This window comes from Oncorhynchus kisutch, linkage group LG21 (genome assembly GCF_002021735.2).
Source record: "Oncorhynchus kisutch isolate 150728-3 linkage group LG21, Okis_V2, whole genome shotgun sequence".
NCBI lineage: Eukaryota > Metazoa > Chordata > Actinopteri > Salmoniformes > Salmonidae > Oncorhynchus > Oncorhynchus kisutch.
The window spans coordinates 43,233,694-43,255,912 of record NC_034194.2 but is presented as its reverse complement, the minus strand read 5'-3'; the positions used below and the strand labels follow the sequence as shown (position 1 = coordinate 43,255,912).

Here is a 22,219-nt window from a genome sequence, read left to right as displayed (position 1 = left end):
GAGAGACCGCCATCAACAACAGGAGACACTAGAGAGACCGTCAACAACAGGAGACACAAGAGACCGTCAACAACAGGAGACACTAGAGAGACCGTCAACAGGAGACACTAGAGACACCGTCAACAACAGGAGACACTAGAGAGACCGTCAACAACAGGAGACACTAGAGAGACCGTCAACAACAGGAGACACTAGAGAGACCGTCAATAACAGGAGACACTAGAGAGACCGTCAATAACAGGAGACACAAGAGACCGTCAACAACAGGAGACACTAGAGACCGTCAACAACAGGAGACACTAGAGACCGTCAACAACAGGAGACACTAGAGACCGTCAACAACAGGAGACACTAGAGAGACCGTCAACAACAGGAGACACTAGAGAGACCGTCAACAACAGGAGACACAAAAACATCCCCCTAGCCAGCTAGAACAATTCTGTGGTAATCACAAGTTACCACTGCCACAAAGTCACGTCTGGCTAAACCCTACCTATATTTCTACAATTTCTCTTCTTAAAATCTGTGTGTAGACCCTAAACTTGAATGAAGACCAATAAGTAAATTTTTGTTTTCATGACTTTTACAATAGACAATTATTTTCACTTTGTGGCTGTGGTAACTAGTGAAATCCCAACTGGCACCCTTTTCCCTATTTAGTGCACTACTTTTGACCAGGGCCCATAGGGTAGTGTGAGTATGTAGGGGATATACACTGAGTGTACAAAACATTAAGAACACCTGCTCATTCCATGACATTGTCTGACCAGGTGAAAGCTATGATCCCTTATTGATGTCACTTGTTAAATCCACTTCAAATCACTGTAGATGAAGGGGAGGAGACGGGTTTAAGAATGATTTTTTTAAGCCTCAAGACAAGTGAGACATGGGTTGTGTACGTGTGCCATTCAGAGGGTGAATGGCCAAGGCAAAATATTTAAGTGCCTTTGAACAGGGTATGATAGTAGGTGTCAGCTGAACTGTAAAACTGCAAACATTTCTCTCCTTTAGGAAACCGTGTAGAACTACAGGAAATGAACTGTAAAACTGCATGACAACATAAGTAGAATTGCATGAAATTTGTTATAAAAAAAATATATTGAAAAAATAATTATGTTTTATAACATTTGTTATGACATTTTGTATTTAAAAAAAATATGTTTTTACGCTTCTATCACACCGACACAATGAGGTAGCACAATGACTGGAAGTCTATGGGTAACGCTAGTTAGCTAGCACTTGCTTGTGAAACTACCTCTAACTTCCTTCATACTGGACACAGAGCCATAAAAAGTATATCCACGAGTTCATCGGACTCTGTGGAAGAAGATAAAAGGGCATCATTGTCAAAATCCCAAAGTATCCCTTTAAGATGGCTAAGTGAAACGACCACATCACAGTCATAGTAACGCTTCGATCACACCGACATCGTCGTGGCGCCAAATAGTACGCAGCGTCATCTTGATATGTCGGTAACAGTTCAACATTCACCTTCTGCTACTATTTCTGTCAAGCCGTCCACACATACAGTTTGACACATACGTTTTGATAAATCCTAAATGTACGCACCGCCCACACAGAACGCACTGCGGCTGCCTCCGCAACGCAATTGCTTCAAGGCAAACGCAGCGTTTTTCATTGGAAATGAATGTAATTCTGGTGTGATCGAAGCGTTAGGGTCTCCAAAAAGGCCACGGCCGGCTCTGACTGCATGTGTGGGTACAAAGACCCACAAGCCACTGCAGCCCCTCATTATGAATTCAGAATTTTGTTGTGGCCCCCACTCCATCCCTGGTATAGGAGATAGAGCCATTTCAGATTGTATTTCATTCAGATACCACTGCATTTCATTCAGATACCACTGCATTTCATTCAGATACCACTGCATTTCATTCAGATACCACTGCATTTCATTCAGATACCACTGCATTTCATTCAGATACCACTGCATTTCATTCAGATACCACTGCATTTCATTCAGATACCACTGCATTTCATTCAGATACCACTGCATTTCATTCAGATACCACTGCATTTCATTCAGATACCACTGCATTTCATTCAGATACCACTGCATCTCATTCAGATACCACTGCATCTCATTCAGATACCACTGCATTTCATTCAGATACCACTGCATTTCATTCAGATACCACTGCATTTCATTCAGATACCACTGCATTTCATTCAGATACCACTGCATTTCATTCAGATACCACTGTATTCCAGTCCTCTGAACGGTTAGCGGAGGGTTAAAGTTGAATGCTTACACGTTAATCCCCCGTCCACTCCTTCTCGAACCAGGAAGAGACTGAAATAACCAACCAGCTCATCAGGAAGGTCCAGTTTTGACGCAACAGCCTGCGAATCAGAAAACAGACCGGAAGATCATCTCTGGTTCATCTTTTTTGTGTTGTTAGAAACCACAACTCGTACAAAACATACTGTAGCTTTTTAAAAAGCATTTTATCCACTGACTGACAGCTATACAGTCGCCGGTCAAGTCCTTCTCGTATATAACATCATTTTATGGAGAACACTTTACAGCTATATGTTATAGTAACAGCTGTCTGTTCAACATAACGGTTCTGGATCATTCTGGGAGAGAATGCTGCCTTCACCTATGACTGAAGAATATCCAGAGTGAATTCTCTCTCCCTAAGCTTCCATAGGGTTCCTGGTAGTGTTGGTATGGCTATTCATTGTATATAAAAAACATTCAGTATATTGTGTTCACTCTATGAACTCTTCAACACCGATTACTAACATCCAGTAGAAGTCTGAATCTGTGTCCTTTGAAACCCAGTCGAGACGGTTTACCTCGAGGACGTCCTCTGTTTGGTCGGAGGTCAGGATGTTGACCTCGACCTTCTGGCCGTTAGACAGGTAGATCTCCAGAGGAACCTCTTCGGTTGGGATCTGCTGGGTCTCCTATACGGTATTGACAGGTTATATACAGGTTACAGAAGACAGAATGTGTTCCATGACAGACAGTGTAGTCAGTACAGACCAGAGAGTTAGTTCTCTCCAGTCAGGGAAGTAGGTTTTTATCTATAAAAACTCTCTCCCTGTAAGAGACGCAGGGTAAAGTCAGTATCTGGATTTTATGCTTCTATGACACCATATAGTTACATAATGTCTTATTACAGGATGTCCTCAAAAAGCATGACAATCCTACATTGACAGGAGGAAGACGACAATAAATTTAAAAAGCAGAGAAGCTCGCACAATTGGCCCAGCGTCGTCCGAGTTAGGGGAGGGTTTGGCCGGGGGGGGGGGGGCTTTAATTGGCTCATTGAGCTCTAGCGACTCCTTGTGGTGGGTCGGGTGCCCGCAGGCTGACTTCAGTCGGCAGTTGAACGGCGTTTCCTCTGACACGTTGGTGCAGCTGGCTTATAAGCAGGCGGGAGTTAAGAAGCGCGGTTTGGCGGGTCATGTTTCGTAGGACTCGTGACTCGACCTTCGCCTCTCCTGAACCCGTTGGGGAGTTGCAGTGATGAGACAAGATGGTAGTCACGAAATTGGGAGAAAAAGGGGTTCAAATATATATTTTTTATAAAATTTTTAAAAAAGACTAATGATTTATCTAAGCAGCTAACCTTCTGCCTGCTTCCTCCTCCTCCTCCTCCTCCTCCTCTCAGCTTTCGTGCCCATGCTGGGTAAATTCATGTTTAATCTTTCCCTGTCCCCCACTGCTAGACAGGAGGTGTCAGAGTGTATCTGGATTGCTGGGGAAGTGTGTGTGTGTGTGTGTGTGTGTGTGTGTGTGTGGCTCCCATATAGTGCCAAGGCCAGGCTGGCTGGCTGCTGGCTGAGAACTCATTCTCTATTCTGCTGTTGTCCTTTCAGCATGAGGTAGGGGAGAGGAGGGAGGGGGGAGAGGGAAGAGGGAGAGATGAGGGATGATGAAGGGATGCAGAGGAGTGAGAGAGGGGGGGGTGATAAAATAGAGAGATCTAGAGAGACGCAGGGTGTACACCACCTTGAATGACATATCTGATGAATGTAGACTTACGCCATGAAGCCTAGCAGCACAGTCAGGTCACCTCCTGGGGTGAGTGATGGCTCTCACTTCCATGCTCACACTATCAACCAATAGGAAAACTAGCCTTCACTGAGCAGCAATAGCATCCCGCTATGAGCCAATGGGAACACTAGCATTGATTTACTGTGAACATATCATGAATATTCATTCCAAATCAATCATTTCAATGTTCCATCTATATGCTAACAAGCAACTGAGGAAACAGTTTTCTAGGAAAGGAACGCAGTTAACAAAAAACACACACACACACACACACACACACACACACTCCGGATCGATTTTCTCTGTAACGTCTTCTGTAGACGGTAGAGAGATTCAACTCCTACACTGGCTGCGTGTCACTGGGTGGCTCAAACTGACCAATGGTGGTGAGGTTGTGTCACCATAGTGATGCGTCTGAAAGAATCGTTTAACATATACACTAGAGTTCACACGCACACACACGCACGCACACACACACACACACGCACGCACGCACGCACACGAATAGAATGGTATGAGCAGCCTACCCCAAAAAACCCTGCCTGCATTGTCCACCATGCTGTTTTCTATCCCCTTCCACCCACCTCCCACCCCCACACACACGCATGCACCCACACACGCATGCACCCACACATCCACGTGTGAACTATGACGAACATTGTGAATGTCAAACTGTGGCTGATAACTATTACCAAGACTGAAGCTATTACTGAGTCAGCAGTGTGTGTGTGTGTGTGTGTGTTGTGTGTGTGTGTGTGTGTGTGTGTGTCTGTGGGTATTTGTGCCACATGGCTAACAGAGCATCAAACAGCTAACAGCCTGCTGAGGAGTCTGTTTTACGTAGAACAGAACTGACACACACTGCTGAACACTTCAACTGGCCTGTACCTGTTGTTATTACGTTGGCAAGACAACAGTACCTTAGCACGCACAACGACTGATGCTACGAGACTTATTTATTATCGCTAAATAATGTAAAACACTTCCAAAACATAAAATATTGGTGAGTGCCTTCCTGTATTTATGAAATAAGAAATATATATATAAATTCAGCAAAAAAAGAAACGTCCCTTTTTTCAGGACCCTGTCTTGAGATAATTCTGAAAAAAAATCCAAATTACTTCACAAATCTTCATTGTAAAGGGTTTGGATATAGGGGGCGCTCTTTTAATTTTTGGATGAAAAACGTTCCCGTTTTAAACAAGATATCTTGTCATGAAAAGACGCTCGACTATGCATATAATTGACAGCTTTGGAAGGTAAACACTCTGACGTTTCCAAAACTGCAAAGATAGTGTCTGTGAGTGCCACAGAACTGATGTTACAGGCAAAACCCAGATAAAAATCCAATCAGGAAGTGACGCATTTTTTGAAACCGCCTCATGCCAATGACTCCTTTATATGGCTGTGAAGGAGCTAGGAGTCAGCTTACGTTTTCCACGTTTTGTGTCTACAGCATTGTGACGTCTTTTTAGGCATTTCCATTGGAGAATGGCTGTAAGAGAACATATAGGGCGAGTGGTCGCATGATGTCTCCTGGAGAAAACCTTGCGTAAAATACTGAGGTAGCCATTTTTCCGTTTCGTTTCTTATGAGAAACCAACTGCCTCGATGGATATATTATTGAATACATATGTTAAAAACACTGAGGATGGATCCTAAACAACGTTTGCCGTGTTTCTGTCGATATTATGGAGCAAATTTTGAAAAAAGTTTGGCGTTATAGTTGAAGTATTTCTCAGCCAAGCAGGATGAACAAACAGGATGTTTTTCTCCTACAAAAATATTATTTTTGGAAAAAGGAACATTCGCTATCTAACTGGGAGTCTCCTGAGTGAAAGCATCTGAAGTTCTTCAAAGGTAAATTATTTAATTTGGTTGCTTTTCTTATTTTCGTGAAAATGTTGCCTGCTGCCAGCAGAGCTAGCATAGCATTATGCCATGATAAATTTACACAAATGCTTGTCTAGCGCTGTAACGCATATTTAGAAAATCTGAGATGACAGTGTTGTTAACAAAAGGCTAAGCTTGTGTTTGAATATATTTATTTCATTTGCGATTTTCATGAATAGGAAACGTTGCGTTATGGTAATGCGCTTGAGGCTATGATTACGCTCCCGGATACGGGATTGCTCGTCGCTAGAGGTTAAACACTGTTTCCCATGCTTGTCCAATGAACCATAAACAATTAATGAACATCCACCTGTGGAACGGTCGTTAAGACACTAACAGCTTACAGACGGTAGGCAATTAAGGTCACAGTTATGAAAACTTAGGACACTAAAGAGGCCTTTCTACTGACTCTGAAAAACACCAACAGAAAGATTCCCAGGGTCCCTGCTCATCTGGGTGAACGTGCCTTAGGCATGCTGCAAGGAGGCATGAGGACTGCAGATGTGGCCAGGGCAATAAATTGCAATGTCCGTACTGTGAGAAGCCTAAGACAGCACTCCAGGGAGACAGGACGGACAGCTGATCGTCCTCGCAGTGGCAGACCAAGTGTAACAACACCTACACAGGATCGGTACATCCGAACATCACACCTGTGGGACAGGTACAGGATGGTAACACCTGCCTGAGTTACACCAGGAACGCACAATCCCTCCATCAGTGCTCAGACTGGCCGCAAAAAGCTGAGAGGCTGGACTGAGGACTTGTAGGCCTGTTGAAAGGCAGGTCCTCACCAGACATCACCGGCAACAACGTTGCCTATGGGCACAAACCCACCGTCGCTGGACCAGACAGGACTGGCAAAAAGTGCTCTTCACTGACGAGTCACGGTTTTGTCTCACCAGGGGTGATGGTTGGATTCGCGTTTATCGTAGAAGGAATGAGCAGAGGCCTGTGCTCTGGAGCGGGATCGATTTGGAGTTGGAGGGTCCGCCATGGTCTGGGGCGGTGTGTCACAGCATCATCGGACTGAGCTTGTTGCGATCTCAACGCTGTGCATTACAGGGAAGACATCCTCCTCCCTCATGTGGTACCCTTCCTGCAGGCTCATTCTGACATGACCTTCCAGCATGACAATGCCACCAGTCATACTGCTGGTTCTGTGTGTGATTTCCTGCAAGACAGGAATGTCAGTGTTCTGCCATGGTCAGCGAAGAGCCTGGATCTCAATCCCATTGAGCACGTCTGGGACCTGTTTTATCGGAGGGTGAGGGCTAGGGCCATTCCCCCCAGGAATGTCCGGGAACTTGCAGGTGCCTTGTTGGAAGAGTTGGGTAACATCTCACAGCAAGAACTGGCACATCTGCTACAGTCCATAAGGAGGAGATGCACTGCAGTACTTAATGCAGCTGGTGGCCACACCAGATACTGACTGTTACTTTTGATTTTGAACCCCCTTTGTTCAAGAACACATTATTCAATTTCTGTCAGTCACGTGTCTGTGGAACTTGTTCAGTTTATGTCTCAGTTGTTTAATTTAGTTATGTTCATACAAATATTTACACTATTTACAATATTTTTCTGAAAATAAAAGCAGTTGACAGTGAGAGGACGTTGAATTTTTTTGCTGAGTTTATATGTACAATGTATAAGTCTATTCTACCGAGCCATTTACTTTTTTATTCATATCTTATCTCTTATGGTTGTTGCATTATCGAGAGGGAACCTGCAAGGAAGCATTTCATTGGACGGTGTACTCCATGGGCATCCGGTACATACGACTTAAAAACACCCACAGCTTCCTGATGAACTGACACACACGCCCCCTGACGAGACGTCCTACGTAGAACAGAACTGCTCTGAACATAGATCAGCTACGTTGAACAGAACAAATACACAGCCGGGAGTAAAGGACAGCTAGCTACAGACAGAACAGTAAGAAAGCCAGGGGGTAATAACAACTAGCTACAGTACCAACCTGCTGGGCTTTCCTTAGAAAGCTGTTGAACATCTCGGAGGCGCCGAGCATGGGGTCCTGACGCACTGTTGGAAGAGAGAGAGAGAGAGAGAGAAGATTATAAAAGAGAAACTGGAGATGCTCTTTTTCTCCCTCTCTCACCTGTCCATCTCCTCATTTAAAATTCCATGCTGTCACTTGTCCATTCAAACTTAAAAGAAAATTCCACCCAAAAACTGTGTTGGTATTTGATTTCATTAGTCCACTGTTGACATAAGCAAAAAATGTTGGGACCGTCAGCAAATCAGGGTTTCAAGATATGTAACTTTCAAAATACAGAAATTATCCCTGTATGAAATCAAATTATGTATATTTTGCATCATCATACGAGGATGCACCACTAGGTGTTCTAGGAAAGTTCCTCAATGACACCTTGATAAGATGACAATATCTCACCACTCATCGTACTGGGTGACTTCAACTTCCATACTTCGACTCATTTCTTTCCACCTCTTTCTTTCCCCGGCTTGCCTCTTTTGACCTCACCCTTTTCCCAGTCCCCCTCCCACTCACAAGGCAGGCAATATGCTTGAACTCATCTTTAGGTCAAGCATATTCGCCTACTGATCTCACTGCAACCCCCCCCCCCCTCCAGGTCTCTGATCACTACTTTCTTTTTCTCGCTCTTCCAACATTACCCACTCAGCCCCTACCCAGATGGTCATGCACCGTCGTAATCTTCGCTCGCTTTCCCCAACTGCTCTCCTCTTCTATTCCGTCATCACATCCTTCCTCTAAATCCTTCTAACTCCTGTCTGCCTCGTCAACCTTACCCTCATTCCTCCCCTCCTGCTCTTTGGCTGAGTGACTCACTGAGTGATCACAGAACAGAGGTTCTATCATCCTTCCACTCTCTCCTTGCTACATTTTCTTCTTTTGTATCTGCTGTTGAAGCCTCTTCCTATCACTCTAAATTCCTCCAACCCTGGGAAACTTTTTCACCTTCTCCCGTCCTTAATCCTCCACCCCCTCCCTCCCTTTCTGCAAATGACTTTGTCAACCACTTTGGAAAAAAAGGTTAACGACATCATTCACTCAGCCAACTGTGTCCACTCACAGGGAACTTTCCTTGTCCTCTTTTTATCCTCGCTCTCCAGATGAAATCCTGCGACTAATGATGTCCAGCCACCGGACAATCTGCCCACTCGACCCCATCCCTTCTTCCCTTCTCTAGACTTTCTCTGGAGACCTACTCCCATTCCTCATCAACTCTACCCTGACCACTTGCTGCGGCCCCCCTCACTTCAAGGTGGCCGGAGTCGCTCCCCTCCTCAAGAAACCAAGACTCGACCCCTCCGACGTCAAAAACGTCTGGTACTCCTTCTTTCTAAAACACTTGAGCGTGCTCCCTCTTACCAAATCTCTCGTTATTTCTCTCCGAATTATCTCTTTGACCCTAACCAGTCAGGCTTCAAGACGGGGCCACTCAGAGACGGCTCTTCACTACGCCACAGAGGCTGACTCCTCATCCTCCTAGATCGCTCCGCTGCCTTCAACACCATGATCTATCATATCCTCCTTTCCGCCCTCTCAGGTCTGGGCGCCTCAGGCAATTGCACACTCCCAGAATGCATCCAACCTGGCAGGTCACTCCTACCAGGTGGCGTGGAGAGGATCTGTGTCTATACCATGTGCTCTCACTACTGGTGTCCCCCCGGGCTCGGTTCTAGGCCCTCCTCTCTTTACACAAAGTCACTCGGCTATACTATATCCTCACATGGTCTCTGCTACCATTGCTATGTGGATGACAACTACTTTTCACATTCCCCGCTTCTGATAACCAGGTGGCGACACTCATCTCTGCGTACTTGACAGATATCTCAGCTTGGATGTTGGCCCACCACCTCAAGCTCAACAAGATAGAGCTGCCAGGAAGACCTGTCCGCTCGACCTCTCCATCAGAGTTCGGTGTCCCCCTCCCAGGATGCAAAGAACCTTAGCGTGACCCTGGACCACCCTGTCGTTCTCTGCAAACATCATAGTAGTGAATCACTCCTGTGGTTTCATGCTCTACGACATCTGTAGAGTACAACCTTACCTCACACAGGAAGTGGTGCAGGTCCTAATCCGGGTACTCGTCATATCCCATCTGGACTACTGCAACTTATCCAGAAGGCTGCAGCCCGTCAGGTGTTCAACTTTCTCAAGTTCTCCCATGTCACCCTGCTCCTCCGTACACTCCACTGGCTTCAGTCAAAGCTCGCATCCTCTGAAAGACCATGGAATAGCAAGAGGAACCGCCCCTCCCTACCTTCAGGCTATGCTCAAACCCAACATCCCAACCCACCTCTGGTCTCTTGGCCATTCCACCCCTACAGGAGGTCAGCTTCTGCTCAGCCCAGTCAAAGCTCTTCCCTATCCAGTCACCCCAATGGAGGAAACAGCTGCCCCCTGATGCTAAGAGTCCCTGCCCATCTTCAGAAAATGTCTGCAACCCAACCTCAAAGATAATCTTAAAGATATGTCTTACGACTGTGCTGTGGTCGTTTCTCTTAGCTACTTACGACTGTGATGTGGTCGTTTCTCTTAGCTACTTACGACTGTGCTGTGGTCGTTTCTCTTAGCTACTTACGACTGTGATGTGGTCGTTTCTCTTAGCTACTTACGACTGTGCTGTGGTCGTTTCTCTTAGCTACTTACGACTGTGCTGTGGTCGTTTCTCTTAGCTACTTACGACTGTGCTGTGGTCGTTTCTCTTAGCTACTTACGACTGTGCTGTGGTCGTTTCTCTTAGCTACTTACGACTGTGCTGTGGTCGTTTCTCTTAGCTACTTACGACTGTGCTGTGGTCGTTTCTCTTAGCTACTTACGACTGTGCTGTGGTCGTTTCTCTTAGCTACTTACGACTGTGCTGTGGTCGTTTCTCTTAGCTACTTACGACTGTGCTGTGGTCGTTTCTCTTAGCTACTTACGACTGTGCTGTGGTCGTTTCTCTTAGCTACTTACGACTGTGCTGTGGTCGTTTCTCTTAGCTACTTACGACTGTGATGTGGTCGTTTCTCTTAGCTACTTACGACTGTGCTGTGGTCGTTTCTCTTAGCTACTTACGACTGTGCTGTGGTCGTTTCTCTAAGCTACTTAAGACTGTGCTGTGGTCGTTTCTCTTAGCTACTTACGACTGTGCTGTGGTCGTTTCTCTTAGCTACTTACGACTGTGCTGTGGTCGTTTCTCTTAGCTACTTACGACTGTGCTGTGGTCGTTTCTCTTAGCTACTTACGACTGTGCTGTGGTCGTTTCTCTTAGCTACTTACGACTGTGCTGTGGTCGTTTCTCTTAGCTACTTACGACTGTGCTGTGGTCGTTTCTCTTAGCTACTTACGACTGTGCTGTGGTCGTTTCTCTTAGCTACTTACGACTGTGCTGTGGTCGTTTCTCTTAGCTACTTACGACTGTGCTGTGGTCGTTTCTCTTAGCTACTTACGACTGTGCTGTGGTCGTTTCTCTTAGCTACTTACGACTGTGCTGTGGTCGTTTCTCTTAGCTACTTACGACTGTGCTGTGGTCGTTTCTCTTAGCTACTTACGACTGTGATGTGGTCGTTTCTCTTAGCTACTTACGACTGTGCTGTGGTCGTTTCTCTTAGCTACTTACGACTGTGCTGTGGTCGTTTCTCTAAGCTACTTAAGACTGTGCTGTGGTCGTTTCTCTTAGCTACTTACGACTGTGCTGTGGTCGTTTCTCTTAGCTACTTACGACTGTGCTGTGGTCGTTTCTCTTAGCTACTTACGACTGTGCTGTGGTCGTTTCTCTTAGCTACTTACGACTGTGCTGTGGTCGTTTCTCTTAGCTACTTACGACTGTGCTGTGGTCGTTTCTCTTAGCTACTTACGACTGTGCTGTGGTCGTTTCTCTTAGCTACTTACGACTGTGCTGTGGTCGTTTCTCTTAGCTACTTACGACTGTGATGTGTGTCGTCTCACCTAGCTATCGTAAAACGTTGCACAATATATATTCCACAACTCTAACAAAGATTGATTTTATTCCATTTAATTGTACGTACACTTTCTTCGCAATTTGGATTATATTCATCAAAAAACTCCTATATCAACAAAACGTTGTGGCTTTGACGTCGAGAAAGTGATATGTCGTATTGGGACTTTTAGTTGGAAGGATGAACCCAATCAGAATGTTTAACAGAAACCTAAACCTGCAGTATTCCCTTTAAGATGAAAGCACTAACTAGGTCCCTTGGGATAAGAGAGACTGCTAAATTACTCAAATGTAAAAGGCATCAATCTGTAGTAGTAGTAGTGTATATCTACGTGGACCTCATCAGTAGTAGTGTATATCTACGTGGACCTCATCAGTAGTAGTGTATATCTACGTGGACCTCATCAGTAGTAGTGTATATCTACGTGGACCTCATCAGTAGTAGGGTATATCTACGTGGACCTCATCAATCTGTAGTATTAGGGTATATCTACGTGGACCTCATCAGTAGTAGGGTATATCTACGTGGACCTCATCAATCTGTAGTATTAGGGTATATCTACGTGGACCTCATCAGTAGTAGGGTATATCTACGTGGACCTCATCAATCTGTAGTATTAGGGTATATCTACGTGGACCTCATCAGTAGTAGGGTATATCTACATGGACCTCATCAGTAGTAGGGTATATCTACGTGGACCTCATCTGTAGTAGGGTATATCTACGTGGACCTCATCTGTAGTAGTAGTAGTTCTACATGGACCTAATCAATCTGTAGTAGTAGTAGTAGTTCTATGTGGCCCTCATCTGTAGTAGTAGTAGGATATATCTACGTGGACCTCAATCTGTAGTAGTAGTTCTACATGGACCTCATCAATCTGTAGTAGTAGAAGTAGTAGTAGTTCTATGTGGCCCTCATCTGTAGTAGTAGTAGTAGTTCTGTGGCCCTCATCTGTAGTAGTAGTAGTAGTTCTATGTGGCCCTCATCTGTAGTAGCAGTAGGCTATATCGGCATGGACCTCAATCTGTAGTAGTAGTAGTAGTAGTAGTAGTAGTAGTAGTAGTTCTATGTGGCCCTCATCTGTAGTAGCAGTAGGCTATATCTATGTGGACCTCATCAGTAGTAGTAGTTCTACATGGACCTCATCAATCTGTAGTAGTAGTAGTAGTTCTATGTGGCCCTCATCTGTAGTAGTAGTAGGATATATCTACGTGGACCTCAATCTGTAGTAGTAGTTCTACATGGACCTCATCAATCTGTAGTAGTAGAAGTAGTAGTAGTTCTATGTGGCCCTCATCTGTAGTAGTAGTAGTAGTTCTGTGGCCCTCATCTGTAGTAGTAGTAGTAGTTCTATGTGGCCCTCATCTGTAGTAGCAGTAGGCTATATCGGCATGGACCTCAATCTGTAGTAGTAGTAGTAGTAGTAGTAGTAGTAGTAGTTCTATGTGGCCCTCATCTGTAGTAGCAGTAGGCTATATCTATGTGGACCTCATCAGTAGTAGTAGTAGTTCTACATGGACCTAATCAATCTGTAGTAGTAGTAGTAGTTCTATGTGGCCCTCATCTGTAGTAGTAGTAGGATATATCTACGTGGACCTCAATCTGTAGTAGTAGTTCTACATGGACCTCATCAATCTGTAGTAGTAGAAGTAGTAGTAGTTCTATGTGGCCCTCATCTGTAGTAGTAGTAGTAGTTCTGTGGCCCTCATCTGTAGTAGTAGTAGTAGTTCTATGTGGCCCTCATCTGTAGTAGCAGTAGGCTATATCGGCATGGACCTCAATCTGTAGTAGTAGTAGTAGTAGTAGTAGTAGTAGTAGTAGTAGTAGTTCTATGTGGCCCTCATCTGTAGTAGCAGTAGGCTATATCTATGTGGAGCTCATCAGTAGTAGTAGTTCTACATGGACCTCATCAATCTGTAGTAGTAGAAGTAGTTCTATGTGGCCCTCATCTGTAGTAGTAGTAGGCTATATCTGTAGCAACCTGCCTGTAGTGTGTTTGAACGGGGCCATCATCATACTACCTCATCAGTAGTAGGGTATATCTATGTGGACCTCATCAATCTGTAGCAACCTGCCTGTAGTGTGTTTGAACGGGGCCATCAGAGCCGGCCAACCCCACAGATGCGTCACGCATACTCTCTTAGTATACTTGAGGACTATTTGGGGACCAACATTCAAAATCCTGGAAGTGGTCGGTGAGCCAGGAAGTGTGTGTGTGTGTGTGTGTGTGTGTGTGTGTGTGTGTGCTCCCAGACTATGAGAAAATATGCCCCAACAAGGCTTAGGTTTATTCTGAGGTAACGGCCAATACTCGAAGAGGGATACTGGGCACTGTTGCTGCCAGTTCAGTTCCACAGATCTCTTATCTGTGTGTGTGTGTGTGTGTGTGTCTGTGCCACAGTTCACCCTTGACCTGCTTGGAGAAACGTTAGGACAAAGCGGAGGTTGAGGTCAGGATGGACGGGGCAACATAACCTAACCCTTGGACCTTTAACTGAGGAGGAACGAATTCCTGGGACAGGAATCTATTGGAACAGTGAGTTGGTTCTGAGGATCTATCTGGGACAGGAATCTATTGAAACAGTGAGTTGGTTCTGAGGATCTATCTGGGATAGGAATCTATTGGAACAGTGAGTTGGTCTGATTTTTAGGTCTGTCGGGGGGGAAGAGGACAGCCAAGAGGCATTGGCCCCAAGTAAGTGCTTATTAGGGTCTGCTCAGAAAAGTATAACACTAGTTAACACTAGTATAACACTAGTTCAGACACCTAGAGCTATAGTGTGGCCAACAGACAGACCAGTTTCAGCCTGTACTTACGGTGTTCTCAGATCAGTATTACCTTGAGTCAAAAGCCTGTAAAGTAAGCTGTTGCCCACACTAAAACCACACCAAGCTAAAAGCAGACAGTCAGCGACTAACTAGGTATTCTGATACATGGATTGGTCATTCTGGTTGCTATGAGGAAATGTTCCAACAGGAGATCATGAATCGGCTACTGTCTGTTCCACTATACTGCCGTTTTATTGAGTCAGCTACTGTCTGTTCTACTATACTGCCCTTTTATTGAGTCAGCTACTGTCTGTTCCACTATACTGCCCTTTTATTGAGTCAGCTACTGTCTGTTCTACTATACTGCCCTTTTATTGACTCAGCTACTGTCTGTTCCACTATACTGCCCTTTTATTGACTCAGCTACTGTCTGTTCCACTATACTGCCCTTTTATTGAGTCAGCTACTGTCTATTCTACTATACTGCCCTTTTATTGAGTCAGCTACTGTCTGTTCTACTATACTGCCCTTTTATTGAGTCAGCTACTGTCTATTCTACTATACTGCCCTTTTATTGACTCAGCTACTGTCTGTTCTACTATACTGCCCTTTAATTGAGTCAGCTACTGTCTGTTCCACTATATCCTCCTCCCCATGGGAAAGGCTGAGGTCACTTCTAGTTTAATTTAGTAGAGATGAATTCGTGACTTTGAATTCAATAATATAAAACCCTCTTTGAAAAAATAGCTAACTTTTCTCTCACCAATACTTCTGAATAGAGGTCATTAAAAAGAAATCGAATGGACCCCCAACCCCTGAAATACAGATCCCAGAACTGAAACCTCCTCCCTCACCAGCTTGCATGTATTTTTCCAACTGTTCACGTCTCTGCTCCACATCATTCGGTGTCAGAGTGAAGATCTTCTTTGGGGGGAAAGCAGGTACCAAGTTGTTGCCATGTTCCTTCTTTATCTGGGAGGGGGGAAAAAAAGAGACTGGCTTCAGACAGTGAACTCTATAGGAAAGAAAGGACTTGTCAGAAAAAATATTGAGCATTACCAATGTTTTTGAGGTACCTCTGATTACAGATCATATCTTAAAATAGTTGACTACTTAAAAGTTACATTCTGAATATTTTATTCTTCAGTCTTGTTAATAAAAGTAATGGGTTGAGAGGAACCGAAGTTAGGCCAGAATACATGGATATACAGTGGTTTCCCCAGACTGAAGGTCGACAAGGTTTTCTAGCCTAACTCATCTGAAGGTCGTCGGATAACCTGGTCTAACTCATCTGAAGGTCGTTGGATAACCTGGTCTAACTCATCTGAAGGTCGTTGGATAACCTGGTCTTACTCATCCGAAGGTCGTTGGATAACCTGGTCTTACTCATCTGAAGGTCATTGGATAACCTGGTCTAACTCATCTGAAGGTGGTCGGATAACCTGGTCTAAACTCATCTGAAGGTCATCGGATAACCTGGTCTTACTCATCCGAAGGTCGTTGGATAACCTGGTCTTACTCATCTGAAGGTCATTGGATAACCTGGTCTAAACTCATCTGAAGGTCGTTGGATAACCTGGTCTAAACTCATCCGAAGGTCATTGGATAACCTGGTCTAAACTCATCTGAAGGTCGCTGGATAACCTGGTCTAAACTCATCTGAAGGTCGCTGGATAACCTGGTCTAAACTCATCTGAAGGTTGTTGGATAACCTGGTCTTACTCATCCGAAGGTCGTCGGATAACCTGGTCTTACTCATCTGAAGGTCGTCGGATAACCTGGTCTAACTCATCTGAAGGTCATTGGATAACCTGGTCTAACGCATCTGAAGGTCATTGGATAACCTGGTCTAACGCATCTGAAGGTCGTTGGATAACCTGGTCTTACTCATCTGAAGGTCATTGGATAACCTGGTCTAACTCATCTGAAGGTGGTCGGATAACCTGGTCTAAACTCATCTGAAGGTCATCGGATAACCTGGTCTTACTCATCCGAAGGTCGTTGGATAACCTGGTCTTACTCATCTGAAGGTCATTGGATAACCTGGTCTAAACTCATCTGAAGGTCGTTGGATAACCTGGTCTAAACTCATCCGAAGGTCATTGGATAACCTGGTCTAAACTCATCTGAAGGTCGCTGGATAACCTGGTCTAAACTCATCTGAAGGTCGCTGGATAACCTGGTCTAAACTCATCTGAAGGTTGTTGGATAACCTGGTCTTACTCATCCGAAGGTCGTCGGATAACCTGGTCTTACTCATCTGAAGGTCGTCGGATAACCTGGTCTAACTCATCTGAAGGTCATTGGATAACCTGGTCTAACGCATCTGAAGGTCATTGGATAACCTGGTCTAACTCATCTGAAGGTCGTCGGATAACCTGGTCTAACTCATCTGAAGGTCATTGGATAACCTGGTCTAACGCATCTGAAGGTCATTGGATAACCTGGTCTAACTCATCTGAAGGTCATTGGATAACCTGGTCTAATGCATCTGAAGGTCTTGCGTGCAGTTTGAGGATGAATCACAGGTTTATTTCAAGGCCAGACAGTCTGGTGGAGATGTGGATAGTTTCCATGTAAAACATATGCAGCACATATATCTGGCTTGATACTGTCTAGCCATACTAAGTTCCCTTAGCTCATTACTCACTCGTTGTTATTGAAATCAGGGACTTTATCATCAGAAGGTCTCTGGCTTTGAAACGATATGCTTTGCCTGGCACCCTGAGTATCAACAGACATCAAACGAAGTTCTAATTCAGATCTGAATAAAGCTATGGGCTAAAAGGCACTGGTGTAGTGTGCATCTGTAGCAACTGTAAGCAGGGGCGGATTGGCCATCTGGCAATTCTGGCAAATGCCAGATGGGCTGGACAATGTTTTTTGGGGGGTGGGCTGATTGTCAACATCAAACGAATATATTTTCTGTGTAAAAAATATTTTTTTAAATGTAGGAAAAGGGTGACATGGCTGGCGGCAATAACGGCAACAACATTTTTTTAAGCAATCTCTAATTATTGTATAACATTTCAAAAATGCAATTGCGGGAAAAACAGCTTTGGAAGGTTTGTCGACTTGCCCCTGTTGAAGAGGGGAGGGTCTCAGCTTTCTGTAGATTTTCTGGGACATCTACTGTTGGATGAATATGTGGCAACAGTGGATAATATATTTAGAGTTCGTTTAGCCAATGATTTTAATTAGGGCCTTCAGAAAGTATTCATACCCCTTGACTTATTCCACATTTTGTTGTGTTACAGTCTGAATTAAACATTTATTAAATTTGATTTGTTTCAGCCATCCCCACACAATACCCCATAAAAAACATGTTTTTTTGAAAATGTGCCAAATTTATTGCAGGAAAGAATAAATAGAGGTGAAGTTGGCAACGCGCGCAGTGCTGTGGGTTGGTGTGGATAAAATGCCAGGGCTGAATTATTGTCCGAGTCCGTCCCTGACTTCAAGGTGCATTTCACTGATATGCTGCCGTACCTCTTTCTCATGCATACAGATCAGTCTTGTAAATCTATACACAGACCGTCTGAAAAGGGCACCCTATCCCCTATATAGGGCACTACTTTTGACCAGGGTCCCCATCGGGAATAGGGGGGCATTTTGGACACATCTTCTGACAGATCAGATGAATGGGTCCTTCTAAAACAAACTCCCACGGGCCTCTCCACACCACGGATGTCACTAGGAATAACACTCACACCCCCATTTAACATCCCCTTCCATCACCAGGAAGAACATCCAGGAGGAATGGGTTCGTACCGTAGTGTTGACAGGGACGTGTCCAGGAGGAATGGGTTCGTACCGTAGTGTTGACAGGGTCGTGTCCAGGAGGAATGGGTTCGTACCGTAGTGTTGACAGGGACGTGTCCAGGAGGAATGGGTTCGTACCGTAGTGTTGACAGGGACGTATCCAGGAGGAATGGGTTCGTACCGTAGTGTTGACAGGGACGTGTCCAGGAGGAATGGGTTCGTACCGTAGTGTTGACAGGGACGTGTCCAGGAGGAATGGGTTCGTACCGTAGTGTTGACAGGGCCGTGTCCAGGAGGAATGGATTCGTACCGTAGTGTTGACAGTGACGTGTCCAGGAGGAATGGGTTCGTACCGTAGTGTTGACAGGGTGTTGTCCAGGAGGAATGGGTTCGTACCGTAGTGTTGACAGGGTGTTGTCCAGGAGGAATGGGTTCGTACCGTAGTGTTGAGAGGGCCGTGTCCAGAAGGAATGGTTTCGTACCGTAGTGTTGACAGGGCCGTGTCCAGGAGGAATGGGTTTGTACCCTAGTGTTGACAGGGCCGTGTCCAGGAGGAATGGGTTCGTACCCTAGTGTTGACAGGGACGTGTCCAGGAGGAATGGGTTCGCATGGTAGTGTTGACAGGGCGTGTCCAGGAGGAATGGGTTCGTACCGTAGTGTTGACAAGGACGTGTCCAGGAGGAATGGGTTCGTACCGTAGTGTTGACAGGGACATGTCCAGGAGGAATGGGTTCGTACCGTAGTGTTGACAGGGGCATGTCCAGGAGGAATGGGTTCATACCGTAGTGTTGACAGGGCCGTGTCCAGGAGGAATGGGTTCGTACCGTAGTGTTGACAGGGACATGTCCAGGAGGAATGGGTTCGTACCGTAGTGTTGACAGGGACATGTCCAGGAGGAATGGGTTCGTACCGTAGTGTTGACAGGGACATGTCCAGGAGGAATGGGTTTGTACTGTAGCGTTGAGTGACTACTGACAGATGAGACTAAGGAAATGATACTAGTGTCTATACAAAATGCACAATAAGAAGTGCTCAACTCTTACTGAGAGCATTTTTACCGCAGCAAGTTCAAACCTGGTTTCAAAAGAGACTGCCGTTGTGACACCCTGTTGTTACTGCTGAAAATACATCATTATTTTACTGTAGTTGATTTGTAAGTGATGGTCAGCTGTGTTTTCATACCAATGGAGGAGATACGGGCTCCAGGTGATTAGGTGGTAACCAGGGGAGTATTATTTACAAAGAGCAGCATTAACATTCACATTCTGTCAGATGTAAATTACACGGAGTAGCACCGCAATTTTTTAAAATTTAAAAACAGAGGTTGGCGTGGTTACAGGAAAACGTGCGCCATGGCAACCCGTGGGGTAGTACCCGTGACTACCATAACAGTCAGACGTGACCGTGACCCAGTTCCAAAAACGGTACCCTATTCCCTATCTAGTGGTCAAAAGTAGCGCACTCTAAAATAGGGAATTGGGAGCCGTTGGGAACAAGCCGTGTGGGTATTCCATGCCACGCAGTGTTACCTAGCAACGGCAGCTGTGGAGTGTGTGGAGGCGTACGGAACACAGCCTTGACGACGGAGAACCTGTTGTTCCTTTATCATGTGTATTGACGCATGACGTGCAGCCTTACATACAGCGGTGAGATGTCACAGCTACTGTAGTGTAACAGTATAACTTTAGACCGTCAAGTCCTAAACGGACCTTTCAATTTATTTATTTTTAATACACATTGTTTCTGGGCTAACAAACTTGTCTGACTCCCTTCAGTCAATCTGAAAATGCTACAGAGGAAGTCCACAGTTTCGCAAACAGGTAAAAGGAGAAGTAAATGAACAAGGCCAAGAAGAACATTCCTTCCATGACAACGCCTTTCACTTTTTAAACTCTTAACCGCTCGGTTACGTATTCTAGCATGAACTAGCCTGAACACCCAGGCTTGAGGTTGGTTCTAGTTCTGGTTCAAGGCTGAACAACAAGCAGGTTGTAATAGTTAGAGACGTGAGGCCACGGTGAGGAAATGGCAGGGGGCAGCGTTGAGGTGATGTTCGTAGCAGTGTTACCCCTGGCCCGGAACATTGCTGACATTTGATGGAGGCGGGGGCCCCCCCCTTTGTCCAGCTCAATTTGACGCTCCAACCAAAAAGCCCTTGACCTTAATTGGTTTCAATTGAAGCCTTGGGCCTGCATTCACATGGGCTATGTTTATACAGGCAGCCCAATTATTGGCAAAAGAGCTGATCTGATTGGTCAAAAGAGGAATTAGTAGGGAAAGATCATACTTGGGCTGCCTGTGTAAACACAGTCAAAGCCTCTCAGATTGTTGATCTCAGATCAGTTTTGTCTCATAGAGCATAATGAACAAGATGACTTGGCTGGCTAGAGAGGTCAGAATAATTCAGTTTGAGTCATCAGACAATACGATGCCATGTTGAAGGGAGATCTGGTCCTAGAATAGCACTCAGAGGAATATATTCTATTGGTACCTGTTCGTGTAGTCCCAGGAGCTGACTGTAGCGAACCCGACAATGGAGAACCCCGTTCACATGGATGTTGTAGGCCTGAAGGAGACACGTGGGGAGAGAAAGTAGTGAGTATAGCTTCTAACTGAGCTGAAAGACTAAACAAAAAGGGGGTCTGCCACGGTACAGCCTGTTGTGGATCGATTGATTTGGCAGAAGAAGAAAACTGCTGTTGTACTCATTGTCTGAACAATTACTTGCACACTGTAGTGCATTCTGGTATTTCATTAACCTTATATTTAAATCATTGTACATCACCACTATGGAGACGTTTGCTGGGCAGTAATGATCTGTTCTGAAGCAACGTGTCGGTGTAAACTAAGCATACATTTGTAAGTGATTGAGAGTTTGGAACCTCTCCACAAGAGAGACTTATCGACTTGTAGTTCGGAGGAGGAAAACAAACACTGTAGATAAATCTAATTTAGGGAGGAGAGAAATTGTTTATAGTTTCACTTCTTATATCAAAACAACAACAAGTGAACTGCCTTGATGTTCAATCAAGAAGCACTTCCTCCACACTGGGGGGGGGGGGGGGGGGGGGTGCTAGTGATGCTCGACTCTTACACTTCATTTTAAATCATGGACACTAGGCGTGCATCCGAAATGGCACCTTATTCCCTATTTTAGGGGGCACTACTTTTAACTAAGGCCTGTAAAGGGGTCTGGTTAAAAGTAGTGCACTAGATATGTAAATGGTGTGCCATTTGGGACACAACCTAGGGCTTAATGGAGTGTTGCTGCTTTGGCTTAAAACCCAAACACTTCTCACTTTCAATTACATCGTGGATACCAGTGTGAACACACACACACACACACACACACACCACACACACACACACACACACACACACACCACATCTTTCACCCACACAGACAGTGTTTATATTATGCCGTGGCCAATAACACAGTGTTATGAATGAAAGATTAATGTGTTTCAATGCCAGAAGTTGGACTTGTTTGCTCAACTTCCCAGTTTTTTTTTTATTTTTACAAGAGCCATCGTTGGCTCCTCCTACGCAACAGCAACAGTTTGGGATCAACAACAGCCAGTCATGTGATTGAGGTCAGAAGTAGGGTCTAATCACCGGCAGGTGAAGCTAATTCGAACTGTTATTTTGGAAGGCTTCATTAATATGGACCATTTCTTCTTGGAACACTGAACTGTTTGGTATGATAACAAACCACAGAGCCAACCCCCTGCCCCCTCCTTAGCCAACTCCCTGCCCCCTCCTTAGCCACCCCCCTGCCCCCTCCTTCACCAACCCCCTGCCCTCTCCTTAGCCAACCCCCT

At 45.1% G+C, this 22,219-nt stretch overlaps 1 protein-coding gene across 3 annotated transcripts in view; it reads right to left on the bottom strand.

Annotated features, from left to right (window-relative positions):
- The window catches only part of LOC109882321 (sorting nexin-17), an 84,680-nt gene that overhangs the window by 52,042 nt on the left and 10,419 nt on the right, over positions 1-22,219 (bottom strand). For 2 of the 3 annotated variants that reach the window (XM_031800451.1, XM_031800450.1), the window contains 5 exons: positions 20,890-20,964; positions 15,490-15,607; positions 7,896-7,960; positions 2,821-2,931; positions 2,271-2,361 (listed from right to left, as the gene is read on the bottom strand). In XM_031800451.1, coding sequence (XP_031656311.1) covers positions 2,271-2,361; positions 2,821-2,931; positions 7,896-7,960; positions 15,490-15,607; positions 20,890-20,964 — 460 coding nt within the window. The other variant, XM_031800452.1, reaches the window with a different exon arrangement.